Genomic DNA, 20929 nt, shown 5'->3' with positions numbered 1-20929 from the left:
TACTCTAAGGAAATACTGTATATTCACATTAAAAAGTGACTGACAGGTCAAATTCTAAAAAAGAAACAGTAGATACCACCACAAAACTAGCAGATGTTTCTTGAGGTCATTTGTACAAAAACATAAGCATATGCTAAAGATATCTGACACTATCATGGAATCAGTTGGTGTCTAAAATAATAGCAGCTCCTTATGGCAATATGGTAATATCCGTATCAAATGCACAACACATTATGTTGCAACAGTATGTGCAGACAAAAGAGCATCAGTGGCAATAATGACCGGTGCATTCATTAGGTGAAAAAATAAAATTAGTGGGTTATATCCAGGTTATAATATCATTTAATGGTAAACTGAACATGATAGGCAGGATGTTGAATTTTCAGAGTTTGCATGTAACTGATTTTATTGAGACTCTTATCAAGGCAGAATATTAACCAAATAAAAACACTAAAGTTTTTATAGGAGCCTTCAAGATGGGTTTTCTGATTTCTTCAGGCTACCCAAGAATAATAGTGAAGATAGTTCTTATTTTCAAAGCTAATGATAATTCCTGATAATTTAGGATATGAATAGGAATCCTCTTTAAACTCACTGGATTCAACCTGGTGTCTTATACCCAGTTGGTAAGTGCTAGGTCATTATTGTAATGTAAAGCTGCAAATAATTTAGTAAGTGTATTATCAACCTCAGAAGTCTGATATCTTTTATGATAATCTTTGGAAGTAGTCATATTTCCCCAAAGTATACAATATACACAATGGATGCTAACTGTTACAGACTAAAGATCTTTGAAAAGTCAAAGCCAAAAGGCACTGCATAACTTTTTATATTAATTGTTGGGACTTACATTATACTGTAGGAAAGTTAAATTTGAAAAAGCTCTTAGAATTTTAATGACATAGTTTGCATTCAATGCTTCTGCATGGAAGAATGAAACTAGCATGCACCTAACAAAGTGTTCAAGTTTCAAGAAAATTTGAGTAAAATTAGGCTTACCCATAAGATGTTTTCATGGCCTGAAGCCCTGGGACAGAGTGGGTTTGGTCCTGTAAAACATTCAGATAACCTGGGAAATGATAGATTTTTCTCTGATTCAGAGCCTAGCATGCCAAGATATTTCCCCCCAATATTAGAAATGTTAATTCTAAGAAATGGAAGTAAGATTATTAGAGATAAATTTATTTCTGCTTCCAAAATAAGAGCTTGTTATATATAAAATCCCATGACAAAAAGTGTATCTATATTTTTTAGTATACCTTAAGTATTTAAATGAAATATTATCTAAAGTAACTTGGTTATGAATGGGATTTTAAAAATGCATTACATCCAGGACTTTACCTATAATAAGTTTCTACCTATATAACAAAAACTGTAACAAAACATACACTATCTTCCCTTTACATTTCCAATACATGAAAACATGCCTAAAAGATAGGGAAACCAATATATGCTAACCCTTATTCAACTGTTTATTGATCTTATTTCTCCTGCACAGATGGACATAGAAAGTACTTTGAATTATGTGTAACACTCAGTACACTTAAAAGTTTAATGTATAATGTTATTAATTAGACCAAAAAACTGATTTTTATGAAGTGAATTTTTTTGGAGTTTAAAATGATATATAAAAAGTTCTTTTCTACATACAAAAATTGATGTGTTTAAAATAATTTCACTGATTTTTTTCATTTTAATAATACCTAAATATTATGGCTGCATAAGGATCATAACCTTATTTCTAATACTTAACAAATAATGTTTTCCAAAAATCCCTTTACGTTTTAAAGTAGCCTCAACCTAATAAGAAACAGGACACAGATCTTAAGCTTGATAGGGTTCAGCATACCGTCCCTTCAGGAGCCATTTCTCCACCTTATGCATTTTTTAAGTTTTCAATTTCCCTTCTGTTTGGACATTTTGCTAGTCACCAGCCTAGCTGATGCATGGTGAAATACATGTCAAGTAATACTTTCTATTTAGCTGGTCTGAGAATCTTAGCATGTTCAGTATCCATTCCACTATTCAGGTTAAAAATCTCAGTATCACCATTATTTCTTCCCCTTCCCTCAAGCCCCACATCCTCCAAATTCTAACTCTGACATAATCTCTTCACTTAGCCTCACATTTCCATTCTCCCTGCCACATACACACTATTCCTGGATCTTTTGGTGCACTAGCCAGTGAAATGGGCTCTTCAGTGGACAACGCTTTTAAAAATCCATCCTGATTCCATGATTGTCTTCTCAAAACCCAAACTCACTTACTTTAAAAAACAAAAACTCGATCTCTTTTGACATTCAGACTTTGCTACCCTTTACTCAACCCTTAGGTTAAGACACCAACTTCGTAGCATGTTATTCAAGACCCATATAAACCAGTGACTTCTCACAAAGCACAGACATCTCTCCCATTAACACTCTCTCCGTAGACTCTGGTCTCATTTTCCAAATAGGTCAAAGCATGTTCTCCTGATATCCCCCCTTGCCTCCGAGGCCACCACCACCACCACCACCCCACCGCCACCAAAACAATTATTGTTTTCCTAGAATGGTTTCCTTACTCTTTTGTGTTGCCAATTCCGAGCCACACTTCAAGGCCCATATTCAAGCTTTACCTGACCCCCTCCTCTGCCTCCCAACAAAATGATTTTCTCCTTCAGTTACATTTCCATGTATGTTTATTGTGCCCCATAGAATCTAAATTGCACATAAAATAGACCATTAGTAATTTTGCTGGTAAACCTTTGCAGATTTTATGAATACTTGGAAGCAAAAATTATGTCAAATTGGTTATAGCATCTGAGGAACCTATCAGAAAACTCAGCAGACAGTAGGTGCTCTCTAAGTGGGGAAGAAAGAAGCTAAAAGTGTGACTGATTTAAGAGAGAACTATGCTGTGATACTCCTTCTCATCGATCAGATAAGTTCTTTTATTTTTTTTAGAAGTTTCTCAATATACTCTTTTGACAAAGCTTCACAGAAAACAGGTGCCCTCATACAACAATCATAGAAAAGCAAAATAGTACTATTCTTATGAGGTAACTTGGAAATATTGAGCAAGGTATACAGCAGGCATGGAGTGCATGGAAGATCTTGGCACCTTGTGCTCAATTTTGCTATGAACCTAAAACGTAACTTAAAAAAAAATCAATTAAAAATTACATATGCATTTATTCTTTTAATCAACAATCCCATTTCTAGGAATCTATTCCAAAAATATATTGAAAAAATACAAATAGCACAGGTTTTTCATTACAGCACTACTTTCCATAGCAAAAATGACTAGAAACAAGCCCAATCCTTAAATAAACTATATTACACAATAGATTATTGTTCAGATATAAAAGGAAACATGGAATCTCACTATAGAGTGATATGCCAGATATATTGCTAATTTAAAAAGAAATGAAAGTGGAGAAAAACGTGGTATGCTACCATGCATTTAAGAGAGTAGGGTAGGGGTCAGGTAAGGAGAATATATATACATATGCATATAGGTATATACATATACACGTTTGCTTATATTTACAAAGGAACAAACCAAAAATTTGAAAATATAAGTAAGCATACTTATAACAGGCAAGAAGAAAAGGGTAGAAAGGACACAGATAAAAAGTTATACTTCCCAGAATATAGTTTGCTTAGTAAGTTTGACTCTGGAACCCTATAAATATTTTACATAGCTACCAAATAAAATTGAATTTTAAAAAAGTAATGCCCCAAATCACAAATAAAATTAAATAGATAATTCTGCATATTGGGTTGAGGATATGTCATCAGAGATAGCAATGATTTTAAATGTCTTTAATACACAGTAGTTTGAAAGTCTCAGGTGGTTAAGTGGCCACCTGTGGTACAGGTCATGATATCATGGTTCATGGGTTCAAGTCCCGTGTCAGCCTCTATGCTGACAGCTCAGAGCCTAGAGCCTGCTTCATATTCTGGGTCTCCCTTGCTCTCTGCCCCTCCCCCACTTGCACTCTGTCTCAAAAATAAATAAAACATTTAAAATATTTTTTTAAAAACCCAGTAATTTGACTACACACAGCATATACACTGAGTGGGATGTAATCTATGCACAACAACAAAAAGTTACAGAATGATCTTACGTGGCTTTCAGAAGTTATACTGTTGATGGTAGCATTGGTGTTGTTATTCTGTGATTTATTCATGTTACAAAATAAAGTAAATGAGCAATGATATAGTTGGCAATGATACTGCTGCAACTAGATATCAAGATTTTAAGGACAGCAAAAAGGAGACAAAGTAAACACCTTTTAGTCCTGAATTTAACTGGAAGTATCAGTATAATTCCAAGATGCGTTTTCTTTTTAAAAGAAAAATACCTACTTCCTTGCTGTTTTCTGGAAAAAAAAAAAAAACCTGGAAAATGGGAAGTATTAGTAATGAGCACAACTGGAGCTCAAATTGTGGTCTCTAAATACCAATACTCAATAAAAGCAACTAAGCTTCCTTAATGATCATATTGATGCCACGTCTGAGGCATGACATGTAGGAGATGAACCTGGAGTGTATGGCCATTCCAGAAGGCAAGAAAGCTATCAGAGACAGTTGAGGTAATGTCAAAAAAACTTAGAAGTCAACTTGGAGGGCTTTCCATTCATCCAAAATGCCAGGATTGGGACAATTTCAAAATAAGTAAGAACGGGCATTGCTGTAAATTGAAACCTATTTGATACATCTGAATGTCTGAGTTCACAATGACAATAGACCTCACTGGTCACTGGGGCTGCTGTCCTATCCCTTTGAGGAAGAACCTTCCTTTCTGCTGCAGAGTGCAGTTAACTGGCAGCCCCCAGCTGTTGGACGCTTTAGGCTTCTCCTAAGCTTTGTTGCTGAGGTCATACTGTCCCCATGACTAAACATAGCAGAGGTTTGGCCATTTCTGCCCAAGGCAGCCTTTTCCCACAAAATCTCACCATCAGGTAAGCGAAGACCTGACCAGATGTGCATCATGGGCCGACGCTCTCCCTGCCCCTGCCTGCCTCATCCTCCTTTTACAAGCCTCACAGTCACCGGGGTATCCCTCCCAATTTGTCCCCCCCACTTTTATCTTTCACAGACAGTTGCCCCCAGTAGACCTCTCCTATTACTATAGGAAACTACAAGCCAGACAACTCTTTGTTCAGAAAAATATTTCAAGGGGAAAAATAGGAATCAGTGGATTAGCAGACATTAAAGATCTAGCAAGCAACTACAAAATGGACAAACATGTCCCTGTGTTTTAGATTCAGAGAGGAACAATCAGGGGGCTATGAACACTGGCTGGATATTTAAGGATACAGGGGACTATTTTAAATTGGAATCGTGGTTTTGGGCTTATACTGTGCCTATTTTTTTAAATCCTCATCTCCTAGACATGCACACTGAGCTGTATATAGATGCAGTTTAGGAGGCCTAGGAATTTCTTCCAGCTATCCCAGCGAAATAAGGGAGATGGCCGGGGCATAGATGGAAAATACCGGCCTTGAAAACTTTACAGAGAGCCTCACCCTTCACTGGGTTGTACATGGAGGCTTCTCGTATTCTTTCTACATTTGGCCACGTTTGAGGTTTTCTATAATAAAATACTGGTTTTTTTTAACTTTAATAAAAGTTCCCATTTTCTCTCAGTTTCATCATTTACTCGGAAATATGAGTCTTAAAAACTCCAATGCTATTGCTGTAATAAAGGTTTTTTTGTTTTCGTTTGGGCCATGATACACACACACACACACACACACACACAACAGCCTCCTGACAGCATTAGGGGGGATTCCTTCTTTCTTAATAGAGGAAGCAGCAGAACCTAATGGGCACAGGAGAGGCTCAAAAATCAGAATGCTTGGCTTTGAACTCCATTGCTAGTAGGACCCTGATAGGTTATTTAACATCTCTGCACCCTAGGAATAAAAATCCTACCAAGGCTACATAGTCTTGCTCGGAAGATTAAACAAGAGGAGATACTTGGCACAGAACTTGGCAGAGTAAACATCAGTAAATGTTCACTGTTTTCAGCTAAACCCTGGACACTGTTGGGTAGCTGTAGTTTTCAGAACATTGTTTTTGATTAAAATCTTGGAATATACATAGGAATTCCCTGAAGCCAGCTGGTATTTTAGACTTATCTTTAAGTTTACCGTAAGCCCATAGCAGCATGACAATTTTGGGAGGTTTTTTCTTTTTTTTCTCCAGTATACATACCTGCCTGTCTCCATGCCTCTGGATTCAGTCATTTATCACACCAAGAATCCTCAACTTCTGCTTCCCATGCCAATGGTAGCATAATATTTAATTCCCTTCAAACTCCATGTACCTCTTCTTCCTTTCACCTCTTTCAGAGCGTACCGGTTTTGGAAAACTGAAGAGCATTCAAAGCACCATGGCTACTAAGAATTCCCTCCCTTTGCTCACACCACACACACACACACACAACCAGAAATCACTCACCCAGCATGCACCACACCCCCATCATTGCCATGGTTCTTCTAAAACTTGGGCGCCGAATACAGTCATATGGAAGACTCAGAGGTGGCCATCTTGAGGCATCTGATGTTTGCAGATTTGTCAATATTTGAAATGTAATCTAATGACCTAGTCAACTAACAGGCTCAGCAGGATGGCAATAAGGTTCAGAGTGAGCATTGCAGTACTGAGATCACAATGAATTATGTCTACTAGGTCCCTAGCCCTTTTTTCTAATGTTTATTTTTGAGAGAGAGAGCGACAAAGAGACACAGAGAGAGACAGAGAGAGAAAGAGAGAGCGCAAGCGCAGGGGAGGGGCAGAGAGAAAGAGGGGGACACAGAATCCAGAGCAGGCTCCAGGCCATGAGCAATCAGCACAGAGCCCAACACAGGGCTCGAAATCACGAGGCCAGAGATCATGACTTGAGCCGAAATCAGACACCTAACCGACTGAGCCACCCAGGCATATCCCTCACCCTTTAAACAACAACAGCTCATTTCCCCAAATTACAGAGAGCACAAAAATCCTGGTCTAGGTGATAGCATCCTCCCGAGGACCCAAAGTATCTGTCAATCCTTCTATCTACTGCCATGGCTCTTTGATTCTTTAGCTTTATGTTTAGACTTCGGCAATTTGCTTCAGATCTTCCTGCTCCAGACAATCCCATCTGGATTTACCTCTTTGGTTTACTGACCTTGATCCAGCCATCGGACTCTCAATTTTTAAGTCCCTTGGCTTCAGCACAAGTTACTGTTCCCCACTCCTAGGAAGGTATTTATGTGCCAGTTCTAGCCCCAGAGATCCCATGTAGGGGAGGGCAAAAGAAGGGGGACATAGGAGATCAAGTTTTTAGAAGTACTTGCCTTCAGATGGTGCTACATGGTTAAGAAATAACATTAATACACAGACTCTTGGGCGGTCAGGGTACACATACAATGTGATCAGCACTAGCCATATGCGGTGGCTATTAAATTAAAATTAAATAAAAATTCAGTTATTCAGTCACACTAGCCACATTTCAGGAATAAGGGCCATACATGGCTGGTGGCAACTGTATGGACAGTTCAGATACAGAACATTCCATCACCACAGAAAACGTGCCTTCACAGTCATGCTTTAGAGATCCATTCTACATTTGTTTCTCTGTGTGGAACAATTTACTTTAATGAAAAGCTAATATTTATACAGTATTACTACTTAATATTTATATAATAGGTTAATAGACCTTCCAAAGCATTTAAAACCTTCATAAACAGTACATGCAGTTAGAGGGTCAACTTGATTTTTCACACCATCTTTTAAAAATTCCTTCAAATTTGGCAGCTTAGGAACAGACTGACAATTTTTTTAAAGAAGTATTTTCTTAACATGTAGACTGATGAATCAAAGCATCAGGTTTTACTGAGTAATTAATCCTTCAATAATTCCCATAACAGGTCATTTTGGGGTTTAACCCCAGCTTCCATTATTTCTGACCACAAGGTCCACCGACAGATGTCTCACTTTGGATGTACACAACAGAAACCTGGGACCCGTTTCACGTACATCTGTTCCCAAACAGCTTCGGCAGATTAATACTTAGCAGAGCTGGTACCGTCTAAGTCCCAAACTACCATTAACTCATTTTTAAATTATGTTTTTCTCATTTTTACCTTTTTCCACATTACCTTTCACATTGGTAAGTTTCTAGCAAATATAAAGCAAATCATTTTAACTCTCCTAAAAGAAACACTTTCCAGACCTTAATTTGCAGCCCAGATATCTCAGATTTTCTGGTTACTGCTCTAACTCAACTCAGCTAAGAGCTGGGGTAAGAACAACCCTTTGGAAAACCCTAATGTGAAATTGTGTAACCTGCAGTAGTTAAGTCCATAAAAAATGGAGATTTTTAAACCTTAAGATTTGAAACCTTTTAATATTTAAAAAAATTTTCAGATGCTAATCAGACATATTGTAAAATCCTTGCCCTGAAATTTGATTAAAAGGTAGAAGACATGAAATTGAAGATAAGCTAGTCCTTCTGCTCATCATTTAAAAAAAAGGAATCTGATGCCTAGCTTGACCAACAATTTTCCATCACAAAACGGTTTGCTTCTTCCTCTGCCGAGGCAGGCCCTGTGCCGAGATGACCCTTCACCTCTCAGCACTGTGCCCTGAAGCTGGGGAAGGGGAGCCAGGGGCCCATTATTTCCCACATGTTTCTTCTAATTAGGAATTCATTAGGGTGGAGAAGTTTTGGCTGTAAAGCTGTAAAACACTCCTACACACACACACACACACACACACACACACACACACACACACACGACTGTTGATCCTACTGAGCATTCAAATCAGACACTTACTTAGGCTATCCTAACATCAGAAGTCTATAAAAATAGGTATTTTCTTCAAAATGCAATGTCAGAGGTGATGTTTTCAGTCATTATATACAGCTGACCCTTGGACAATACAAGAGCTAGGGGTGGTGACCCACATGCAGTATACCTCGACTCCCCCAAAACTTCACTAATAGTTGAAGCCTTACCAATGATACGGTCAGGTAACACCTACTTTGTATGTTAAATGTATTATATACTGTATTCTTACAATAAAGCTATAGAAAAATGTTAAAATCTTATGTTTTAAAGTATTGTACTGCATTTATCAAAAAAAAAAAAAAAGAAAAAGAAAAAGGAGCTCTTGTGTAAGTAGACCTATGCAGCACCAACCCAAATTGTGTTATATAAATACCTCACACTGCAGATGAATAGGGGGATTAAATTACTTGCCTAAAGTCAGTTATCGTTCTTGGAGTCACAGACAAGACCTCAGGTCCTTTGGTACCCACTCCTGAAAACGTCCCTAGCCTCACAGACAGGGGATTACAGACAGCTGGAATAGAAGAGTCCATCGTGTTCTTCCCAAGTCCAGGAGCTATCCGTTAGTAAATGATGAAATTCCCGCGGTGAAATGGAAGATTTGTGGGCATTCGGCATTCCTGTCACAGAATTTCCTAAATTGATCGTTCTTAACTGTACTAAAACTTGAGCTTAATACAGTCTAATCCTACCCATTACTAACTCTCCTCACCTGTAGCTTTTCCTTCATGGGAAAGTATTACCATCCGGTCCCACAGAACAGTAAGCAGATCCTGCTTTGGGGATGCACAAAGATGCTTCTATCTTCTGTTTCAATTTAATATTTCAAATAGAAGCTTACTACTTGCTAAGCAAACATGCCTAGAAATTTGTCCTGGGCTGAGATTTAGAACAATGCCAATGGGCAATCAGTGATGTTTCTGAAAATATTGAACTCGGAATGTATCTGATCCAGTAACAGCACAAGTGAAGGGCTAAGTTAGAAACTATGCCAAGTTGTCTAACACATCGGCCCACGTTCCCTTTCTGTGCACCCTTAGTGTTTGACACCTTATTCCCCAATTTCAGAGACCACGTTGGGGGCTACCCACACTCTGGTACTACCCTTGATCTTCTTTGCCTGGACAGGGTTCCATGGCCCAGACTTGTCTGACTCATCTCATTTGGTCTCAAAGAACTCACCGGACCCCTCTCCTACTTCAAGATTCTGTGTCTTTCTAGGTCATAGCTAACTGGGTAATTACTTTATATTCACACGCATAAACTCATGATTTCACAAGCACAAAGGCCACATTTTAGAATTCCTATAGAAAGACATTAAGTAGTGTTGCAGTTAATAACATTTTCTGAACCGATGACGCCCTTTTGTGTACACATTTAATATCGTAGTGGTAGTATGCTGGTCAATCTACGTCCAGGGCAGGGCTCACCACCCTGCAGTTTAGTACGATAGAACCTTCTGGCCAGGATACCCACAGTGGAGAAGGAGGACAACATTAGCTTAAGAATGTTTTTATAGCAAAGGATTCCAATACTTTAACAAAAAGAGAGGTTATACTCCTGCAGGTGATGAGTAGTCACCAGTAAGTAGCAATATACTAAGTAGTACAATGCGATAGCCAAAAGTAAGGTTCAAGAGGCCAGTTAACAAATGCACTCAACAATTGTTTTTGTGCCAGGTACCAACAGTGAACAAAACATGTTCTCCGTATCTTTCCTTTTCCCCATCTAGATCCAGTTTAAGAGTTAAATCATCAGTAATCCTGCTTCTCAGGCTCTCAGATGTGGTCTGAATTACACCACTGACTTTCCGAGTTCTCCAGTTTGCAAATGGCACAGTGGCAGAGCTCAGCCTCCATAATCCCACGGAAGATCTCAAAAATATATAGCCAAGCTTATTTCCCTGGGAAACCCCAAGACACACAGCATAAGTGTGTCAAAACCCACAACATGTACAACACCAAGAGCTAACTGTAATGTAAACTATGCACTCAGAGTGATGAGGTGTTCCTGTAGGTTCATGAATTGTAACAAATGTACCACTCTGATGAGGAATGTTGATAATGGAGGAGGTTGTGCATGTCTTAGGGGGCAGAGAGAATATGGGAGGTGTTCTGCACCTTTTGCTCAATTTTGCCATGAACCTAAAACTGCTCTAAAATAAATAAAATCTGCTTTTAAAAGCAACAACTAAGATACTCTGAGGCTCAAAAAACTGAGTGGTGTTGCAAATATTTCCTGGGTATGATCTAATAAAGCCCAGTGATCCCACCCCACCCTCATTCTTCCTGGAACCGCCAGTCACTGGCCCAGGAGCAAGGGACCCATGGTCTCCCCCACTACATCCTCCGACACCATGTCCTCCCAGGTATGATAATCTTGATGTAGCTTCTCCTCTATTATTTGGACCAATTTCATTAGACGTGAATGCCGAAAGACCAAACTAACTCCGCATCAGAGATCATTTCTCTCATTTAAACACATCTCTGGACTTTCTTTCCCCACTCCTTTTACTAAGTAAAACATCTGTTTATAAATAGTTCTTACTAAGGTGCTAGGATTCTGTAGTTTCAATTTTAAAGGCCGAAGGAGGTTTGCACACTAGGTATTGCACACTAAAAAAAGTAATACACATAGATGAAAAAGAAGGGATTTAGAGCAAAGTTTAAAAAAAAAAAATCAAGACTTTCAACCTTTATAGTTTTTAAATTCTACTTCAACACAAAGTAAGCCTACTTTTCCTCCATCACCACTTGATTTACAACAGCCGTTTTCTGTGTCATTATTTGGTTTTTGTGTCCCAGTGCTACACCAGCTATTTATAGGAGCGCTCGTTGGTCAAGGTCTCATTTTAATTCTGTAGTATTTCACCTTCATTGTAGGTTAAGCTGGCTCTTGTAGACTAAACTCCATGTAATTTAGAAACTTCTAGATACCCCAAATTCAAACGGACTTAAAAACTCCCGGAATAATTCTACATCCATATCCCTAGGTTTTAACTCAGGAGGTTCAACAAAACATTCTACCTTGGTTTTCAAAACACCTGAAAACAGTTCAATAAACATAGAAGGTAGTCTTGGTTAAGTGAGCCTATACAGCAGAGACAGATTTCAGTTGCTAACTACTCAGCACATTTTGTTAGCTTTTTTTTTGTACAGGAAACTCTATAGACAGTACCATGTTTTAATACTTTAATAGAAGTAGTACAGGGTGCCTGGTTTTGCAATGCAAGGCAATGTTTCAAAAAAAAAATTAAGTTCATATTTAGCCAGGAGAAATAGTGCCACATCCCAAGGTTTTTGGAGAAGCCTCGTTCTAAACACAGCAGTACAACATTTCTAAATAACGGAAGTCAATAAAAGGCGAGTGCAATTAGCATGGTGAGTATTTTATAGTCAACACTAAAAAAAAAAAAATATATATATATGTATATATATATATATATATATACATATATATATATATCAACCGTTTCTAGACTAAGCCATAGAGGGCTTGACCCTAAACAATGGCAAGTAAGGTGAGGGATGGAGAAGTCCAGAGAGGGCCCCAAACGGGATTAAAGTTTCAAAAGTCAGCAAAGTGAGAGGTCGATTCAGAATCCACGTGTAGATGTACTCTGTAAAATGTATACTTTCAGCGGAAGGGCAGAAGCTGATGGATTAAAACTTCACCAGTTTGGAGGGAAGGAGAGGAACTTCCCACAGGTTGGAAAACCGGCCCTTTGGGACTCGATTCTTTCTTCCGCGTCGCAAAGCATAAGCTGACGGTTACTTTGCCCCAGGGAACGCACCCAGAGGCGGGACGGCTGGCGGGACCGGGAGGGTAGCCTGAGGCCCCGGGGGGAAGGCGGGGGGCGGGGGCATGGTTCCCCCCAGTTCTGAAGAAGCGGGCGGGGGCCTTGCGACCGGAGGAGAGGAGGAGCCTGGGGAGGGCGGGGAGGAAGCGCGGGGGTAGAAGGCGCGGGTAGGAGGCGCAGTTGGAGGTTAAGGTGCCGACCACTCACCCGCGGGGCGCTCGGGTGTGATGGGCCACCACCTGAGGGCCCGCTCACTCAGCACCACGTCACAGCTGCTCCTCCCGATCTCGAAGATGCCACGGAGCAGGATCTGCCCGGCTGCCTCCGGCTGCAGTTGGGACGCCCACAGCGCGGGGGGCACCGCGGCCGCCGCCTGGGGCGCCTCTTCCTCCAGGCCGCCCTCCCAGGCGCTCACCCGGCCGCCGCGCCTCCCCCGAGGCATGGCGGAGCCGCTAGCTGAGCGGGAACTTGGGGTCTGGGTAGGCCTTTGGAGGAGGAGTTGGAGGCCGCTGCAGCCACGGCTCGGTCTGCGTCCGGCGCTGCCACAGCAACCGCGCGCCGGGCAGACACCCAGGAGGGAGGCGGGGCGGGCAGGCGGGGCCGCCCGGACCCCGTCCGGCACCTTGGCCCGCCAACTTCGGGTCGCTGCCACTCCTTACGAGACCCCAGTCCAGGAAGCAGGAAGAAGTGGCCCCCTCCGCCTAGTCCCTACGGTTCCAGAGGATTTTAATGCACCGCGTTTCCCACACTTCTACACACCATCCCTTCTAAAAATTACTCACCCCCTGGGCACCTTGTTAACATGCAGGTTCTTACTGATGAAGTCTGAGAGGAGGCCCAAAATGCTGTACTTCAGAGAAGCTCTGGGATGGTGGCGACGCCGATGCCACCGGTCCTCGGGACGCACTTTGAGGCGCAAGAGCCTCTTGTTTCAACACCTCCTTCCCAGGGGGCTCCCTTGGAAGGCAGAGGTCTTGCTATATAACCCTCAATAGTTGGCTGAAATGACTCACCTGCGATAGAGAGCGCATTTCCCAGAAGCCCTGAGAGGAAGCCCAAGTGAAGTCTCTGGTTTACCTTGACAGAGTCTCACCTGACAAACAGAAGGTGCCTTATCATAATGAGCAATGAGTGAGGTTTAGATTTGTTGAAGCGTTATATTGCACACCTGAAACTAATACATTGTGTGTTAACGATACTGGAATGGGGGGGAGGGGGGAACGTAATTAAAAAAAAAAAAAAAAGGTGCCTTTGTGCTTTCAGTCTTCAGGGCTCTAATTTCCCAGATCTCTCCTCTGGGATCTCGTCTTCGGCTGGATCTGGCACTCTCTGGAGCAGAGCTCCTGCAGCAGGGTTTGCTCTCTGGAAGGTTATTGCTACAATGTAATGTTACCTGCAAATGGAGAGAGCCCTGGGGGGTGGGTTCATCCTTCCCTTTCTTCTGAGAGTAGAGATTCATGAAAGTAGGTGATAATTTGGAAGGACAGAGTCTGGGGGGCATTGGTCCTCAATTGTGTCTGCACATTGGCGTTAACCCAGGGAAGTTTTTTTAAAAATCCAGATGCCCAGGCTACACTTGAAGACAATTAAATTAGAATCTCTGCGGATGGGACCCAGCCCTTCAGGAGTTTTTCCAGAGGATTCCAATGTTCAGCTAGGCCTGAGAATCGCTGCTCAAAGCAGTGAATTAACAGAGTGCTGACAAATTGTGACAATGAAACATAGAAACTGAGTTCTCTGGAAGAGGAGCATTCTGGGAGGTCCATCAGCAGCCTTTTTAGAAAGTCAGAATAATTGTATCACGAAAAAGTTAGAGGAGAGGGAGTTAAAAAGCAAATTGAGTTTGAAGAGTTGTGGATCTAGCTTCAGAGTGCCAAACCAGTGACTTCAGTTAGGCAAGCACTTCTCATTCTCTTCTTGTCCTGCTCACACTGCAAAGCCAGAAGGGCTAATGGTAGGTAGCAGGAGGGTCTCAAGGTTCTCTGCTCAAACTTGGATTTCAAACCACCAGGGAGGGAGACTGGAGGCCTAGCCAAATCCCTTTCAGACCTAAAGCGCCTGTGTGCCAGTTAAGCTAGGACTCTTCCTGTTTAATGCCCTGAAAACAAATACCCAAGCTTCCAAGCAAAGCAGGGAAGAGCTGCTGTTTGATCTGATCGCAGAGAGCTGTTTCTTGGAGCAGAAGGGCAGCTGCTGCTAAACCCTGCATGGGTGTCAGGTGGCTCAGCACAGCAGTCACTTGTGGGGAGGCCTGTGCCCTTGAGGAGGGAGTGGCTGTCCTGGGGTCAGCATCTTGTAGTTACAGCTATTGGACGGTCACCACAGAGCTCACTGGCATTTTAAAAGCTCACTGAGAGCCAGGGCAGATAGGCCAAGGCAGTCGCTACTTCTTAGGACCTTTGCAAGTTGCCATTTCTCATGCTTCAGCAGACCAGAGAGTCAAAAACACTGGTTTTGTGTTTCTTGAGGATGAAAATAATGTCTGTGCTTCATTCTTTCCCCGTGATGAGTCTATCCCAGGACTCTAAAGGCTGCAGTGCCCAGGGGCTCTGTCCTCAGGATCTAGCCACACAGGCAGAGTGACACAACTTTCCATCCTACTCAGGGCTCCTTGAGTGATGTCACCAACCCTAATCACTTCCCTGAACTTTAGGCTCTATGTCCAAGGACCTACCTAACATCACCACTTGGCTGTCCAATCACCACCGGAAACATATCTAAAACCAAATTTATCATTTTCCATTATAACCCTGTTCCTCCCAGAATGTTCCAAATCTCAGCGAATAGGTTCATGAAAATCCTTGATGTCATTCTTATTTCTTCTCATTGTATCAGGCCTCATATCCAGACCACTGGCAGATCCTGTCAATTCCATCTGCAAAAGACACTCCTTGCAGCCTGTTCCTTTCCCAGTCTGCACATCTACACCTTTCGCCTGGACAACTTTAACAGCCTCCCAAACCAGCCCTTTGCTTCCCTTTTGCCTATATTGCCTTCTCCAGCCCAGAGTCTATTTTCCACCTGGCAATCACATTGCTCCTTTTGAAAGTAACAGTATCATATCATTTCCTGCTCACAACCTTCCTCTGATCTCCCATCATTCTTGGAACAAACTCAAAATGCTTGGCAAGTGCACAGGACCCTACATAATCTGAGCTCTGGTTACCTTTCTAAGGTCACTTACTAACACCTCACGCCTTGCTCACTCACACAAGCATTCTTAATAGTCCTCGGACACACTGAGACTAGTTCCTTCTCAGTATATTTGCCTTTCTGTTCCCTCTAACTGGAGTGCTTTTCCAGCCAGCCAACCAGATGGATCCCTCATTCTGCTGAAAGATCACCATCTCTAAGAGACCACTGCTGACCATCCTCCATCACTCACCTTCCTGTAACAGTATTAGTTTTCCATTGCAGCTGCAACCAATTATCATAAGCTTAGTAGCTTAAAACAACACAAATGTTTTATTTGACATTCCTGGGGGTCAGGACAAACAAATTTGGTTTCACTGGACTAAAATCAAGTCATCAACAGGCCTTCGTTCCTCCTGAAGACTGCAGGGAAGAATGCATTTCCTTGCCTTTTCTAGCTTCTAGAGGTTGCCTGTATTTCTTGGCTCATGTCCCTTTCTTCCATCTTCAAAGCCAGCAGCATAGCGTCTTCTCTCTGCTTCCATCCTTCCATGTTCTGTGTCTGACACTGACCTTCCTCCTTCCCTATTAGAAGGATCCTTGTGATTACATTGGACCCATCTGGGTAATCATTAACTGCATCTGCAAAGTCCCTTTTGCTGTGGAAGGTAACACATCCACAGGTTCTGGGGAATGGGACATAGACATCTTCAGGCCACCATTAATCTCCCTGCTGTCTCCTGCTTTATTTTCCTTTATATCCCTTATTACCTCTTACTCTGTATTTACTTATTCGTTTATTGTCTAGATTACCCCATTGAATGAGCTTATGCACTTAGTAACTGTGCTGGAAAATAAGAAACAATGAATGTTAAGTGTTATTGTTGTTAGAATAAAAGTTTCTTGATGTCAGAGAATTTATCTTGTTCTCCATTAAATTCTCAGTTAGGCACAGTGCTTACCACATAGTATGTGCTCAAGAAATATCTGTAAGAATGAATGAATTGCTTTAACACTTATCTATAATAATAATGTTAAGTCACCTCAATAGTTTTCCTGCTCATTCCTAAGGATCAGTTGTCTCATAAGTGGTGCGTATATATGATCCACTAATGCATGAAAATTGCTCTCTGAAAATTTTCAGGTAGCTTCCTGAACATTGCTTTCCATGCTTTGGCTGAAGCTTGGGGACTTGTTTTCAGAGCACTAAACAGTAGGAGTCCTAATTTAACAAGCACATGGTTGTTGCATGTTTGGAAGGAAACACAGTCTCCACCCTGTTTTGTTTTGTTCAGAAATTCATGTCTGAGGAGAAGACTTTGGAAAACTCTCTACTATTAACATTGTTTTCAGGAGATCATTAAGTATCTGGGCAAATCCAAGAGATTTAGACCTACTGGGACAGCCTCCTGAAGTCAGGGATACCTTCTTAGTTTCACAGATGGAGGCAGGTAAAGTTACAGCCAACTGAGCCATCCAGATCTACTGCATGAAGGGCAGGGGACAGGGAATTCTGTGCCTGAACTTTGGCCAGTGGATAATCTTAGATATTCCCTTTGATCTCCCACAGTCTCTGCTGGCTTCAAAGTTCAGAGTTTGTGCGAACAATATTTGAGTACCTGTGTTATCAAATTACCATCAACATCGCCTTTTGCAAACTCCAGCTTACTTTAGAGAATAGTTTTTATTAAAGACTGCTCCGTGCAGGTAGAATAAAATACAAACTCCCACCATGACCTAGGAGACTCCTTATGATCTGACTCCTGCCCACCCACCCAAACCCCATCTCCTATCATTTTTCTTTCATTCTCTCTATACTTATGGCCAGTCCTACTGATCTTCTTTCCATTATTCAAGTAAACAAGTTTATTCCTCACTCAGGGCCTCTGCTGTTGTTATTTATTCTGTGTCGAACAATCTTTATTATGGCATGGCTTTGCATGATCCCCAGATCAGCTTCATGTCACCTTCTCAGAGCTCTTCCCTGGCCAGTCAAAAGTTTACCCCTACTGGGGCACCTGGGTGGCTCAGTCGGTTAAGCCTCCGGCTTCGGCTCAGGTCAGATCTCATGTTCGTGGGTTCGAGCCCTGCGTCAGGCTCTGTGCTGACAGCTAGCTCCGAGCCTGGAGCCTGCTTCCGGTTCTGCGTCTCCTTCTCTCTCTGCCCCTCCCCCTCTCATGCTCTGACTCCCTCTGTATCAAAAATAAAACATTAAGAAAATTTTTTTTAAAAAAAGTTTACCCCTACTAAATGTTATTGTACTTCTCACTATCTAAGTGTATGCCATTGGTTTATTTGTTTGCTTCTTTCTTTTCTGTCTCCCCTTTCCCATCAGATGGGTACCTCTGTGACAGCAGTGACCTGTTTGCTTGCTTATGGCTCTATCTCATGCCTAAACAGTGCCTTTAGAAGAATAGCTACTCAGTAAATGTTTGTTGAATCCAAGAAGGAATATTTAGAGTTCCTGCATCCATTTTTGGACCATACTGTATCTCATGGGTGAGGAAAAAAAATTCAGGACATGTTTAATTTCTCCATATCAACATACCTTGTAGGTGAAGTGAGCTTTAGCTGTGTCCAGCTCTCAGTCATTTATTTTTTTCTTTTTAATTTTTTAATGTTTATTTTTGAGAGAGAGAGAGAGAGAGAGCGCAAGTGAGAGAAGATCAGAGATAGAGGGAGAGACATAATTCCAAGAAGGCTCTGCGCTGTGAGCTCAATGTGGAATTTGAACTCACTAACCACAAAATCATGATCTTAGCTGAAGTCAGAAGCTTAACCGACTGAGCCACCCAGGAGCCCCTCTCAGGTGTTTCTAATGCAAAATGGGCACCTGGCCAACGGAGCCTCCCTCTCATCCTGAGTGGAGATTTTGTCAGAATGTTCCTGCTGCTCTGGCCTCTGCTGCCTACAAGGTGGAGGGTAATATGTCTCTGCAAAAATTACAGAATCAGAGTCAAAGTACAGGATCCCATAGATGAGGTTTTCTGGATGTGCTTCTCTTATTCTGGGAAACTGTGAACCACAAAGACAAGTTATCGGTCCCCACACATCAACATGCAATGGTGAGACATGCAGAGAATAAGCACAGTCAATGCTCCCACTGGAAACTGATGGGGGCAGGTAGAAAGCTTATCACAGTCACTTGTTCAGAAGAATTCTGAGATTCAAGCAAGCATGTGTTGCTAGAATGTTCCTTAGGTCACATCCAGTTCTGCTACCTAAAAGAGGTTCTCTAATTCACTGTTCTTCACAGCTCTTTGCTCCAGCCTTTGGGATTTGGGTTCTACCCTTTATACCGTTCTTCTTTGTGACAAGAAATTGCCCATGATGGCAGCTGAGTAGTTTATCAGACTTTTTTCTATCCATAAAAAGTTGGAGGTCAAGAGACTTCTTTTAATTTTGAACTTTTAGTCCAAGTGTGTTTTACTCTTTATTTTATTGTTTTACTCCTTTAGAAATTTTGGAAGCCGTCTTAATGTAGTTCATATATATATACATATACACATATACACACACATATATAAAATATTTGTGCATTTATATATATACATATAATATAAAATCATACTATATCATATTATACAAAAGCTATTCCCACAAATCTCTTTGATGTTGGCCCCTCTATACTTTGGATTCCAAGTCAGGGTATTGGGGTATAATGCTTCTAATGTTTTTGGAACTACTTTTGTCTATGTAAACTGTGTCTTCCAATCATACCTTTGATTGAAGCTTCTCCTGAAGATGTATTTAAGTGGAAGCAGCCTAAATTTCATCCTTGATTTGAGGCCACAGACTGTCTGTCTGGCCCTTCTATAGTTCCTCTGAATTATGCTTGTTCATCCCTCTCTTATAAGACTCTAAAAGAAGCCAAATAATACTTATAATATTCTGCCAAACAAACACAAAAAGAAAAGAAAAGAAAGATTAAAAACAAGATAGCATCCAAAATCTATATAAACTAAAACTTCTGATTAATTGAATACCTTCAGAAGATATAGTCAGTAACTAGTATTTGAGCAATCAAAATAGTCAAATAATAAGATGTATAGTCCTATACAACTAAGGCTAGAGTTTTAGCCTTGGGTTTTAAGCTCACAAGGAGAGTACTGGCTCAAGACCCTAAATTACCTGGAACAGGTAAATAGAACTTTTAGAGGTCATGGCACTTAAATGGACCACATCGTCAAAAATATTTTATGTAATTTTGCATGTCATAGAATTGTGTGTTAAATGTTTATGAAATGGGAAATGCTGTATTTTTATTTTCAGAGGTCCATCTATTAGTGGACCATGGTGGGGACATGCTGTCCCCACACACAGAATAAATATGGCATTTTTCACATGAAGAATAAATGTCAGTTTCTATTTTATGCTTTTTATAAATTCTAGGATGAGAATTTTAAACAAAATCACCCTTAGATTATTAAGTAGCCACATTCACACTTCACTAAATCTAGATGTCAGCTTAATAATTCACATGAATAAAACCAATAAAACTTTAACATAATACAGATGCTTATGAAATAGTTATTATTTGTCAGCTTGTTCAAATATCAAACCTGGTCACTAAAACTTCATGGTAATATTCTCATAAGAATGCAAATGAACTCTCCCATATTTATGCATATTTAACATGAGTTTATTCTAGACTTAGCGAATGTATTAGCTTCCTAGTACTGCTATAACAAATGACCACAAACCGGGTAGCTTTAAAATAACAGAAATGTATTGCTCACCGTTTTGGAGACCAAGGTCCAAAATTAAAGAGTCTGAAGAGTTGGTTCCTTTTTGGGGAGTCAGAGGGAAAATCTGTTTCATGCTTCTCTTCCAGCTTCTGGTGATTGCTGACACTTGCAGAACTTGACGAATAGACATGTCAGTCCGATCTTCACCTATATCTCCATTCTCCCTGTGTGTTCTGTCTGCGTGTTCCATCCCTCTCCTAATAAAGACATCAGTACTCTTCTTATAACGACCTCTTGAATCCAGTATCTCATCTTAATTTACATCTTACATATTAGGTTGTGTTACTTGGATACTGTTTCCAAATAAGATCACACTCTGAAGTTCTGGCTAGACATGAATTTTGAGGAGTTGGGGGATGTAACTCTTTAACTCAGTACTACATATATATATATATATATATATATATATATATATATATA

The 20929-nt window shown here is 40.8% G+C and overlaps 1 protein-coding gene across 1 annotated transcript in view; it reads right to left on the bottom strand.

Moving 5' to 3' along the window:
• CERKL (ceramide kinase like) overlaps nt 1-13071 on the bottom strand; it is a 102343-nt gene extending 89272 nt beyond the window's left edge. The window contains exon 1 of the mRNA XM_029934308.1: nt 12837-13071. Coding sequence (XP_029790168.1) covers nt 12837-13071 — 235 coding nt within the window. The remainder of the gene's footprint in view (nt 1-12836) is intronic.
• Nucleotides 13072-20929: the final 7858 nt, after the last annotated feature.

The sequence above is a fragment of the Suricata suricatta genome, chromosome 3 (genome assembly GCF_006229205.1).
Source record: "Suricata suricatta isolate VVHF042 chromosome 3, meerkat_22Aug2017_6uvM2_HiC, whole genome shotgun sequence".
Taxonomy (NCBI): Eukaryota; Metazoa; Chordata; class Mammalia; order Carnivora; family Herpestidae; genus Suricata; species Suricata suricatta.
The sequence above is the reverse complement of the archived record's forward strand: the minus strand, read 5'-3'. Positions and strand labels throughout refer to the sequence as shown.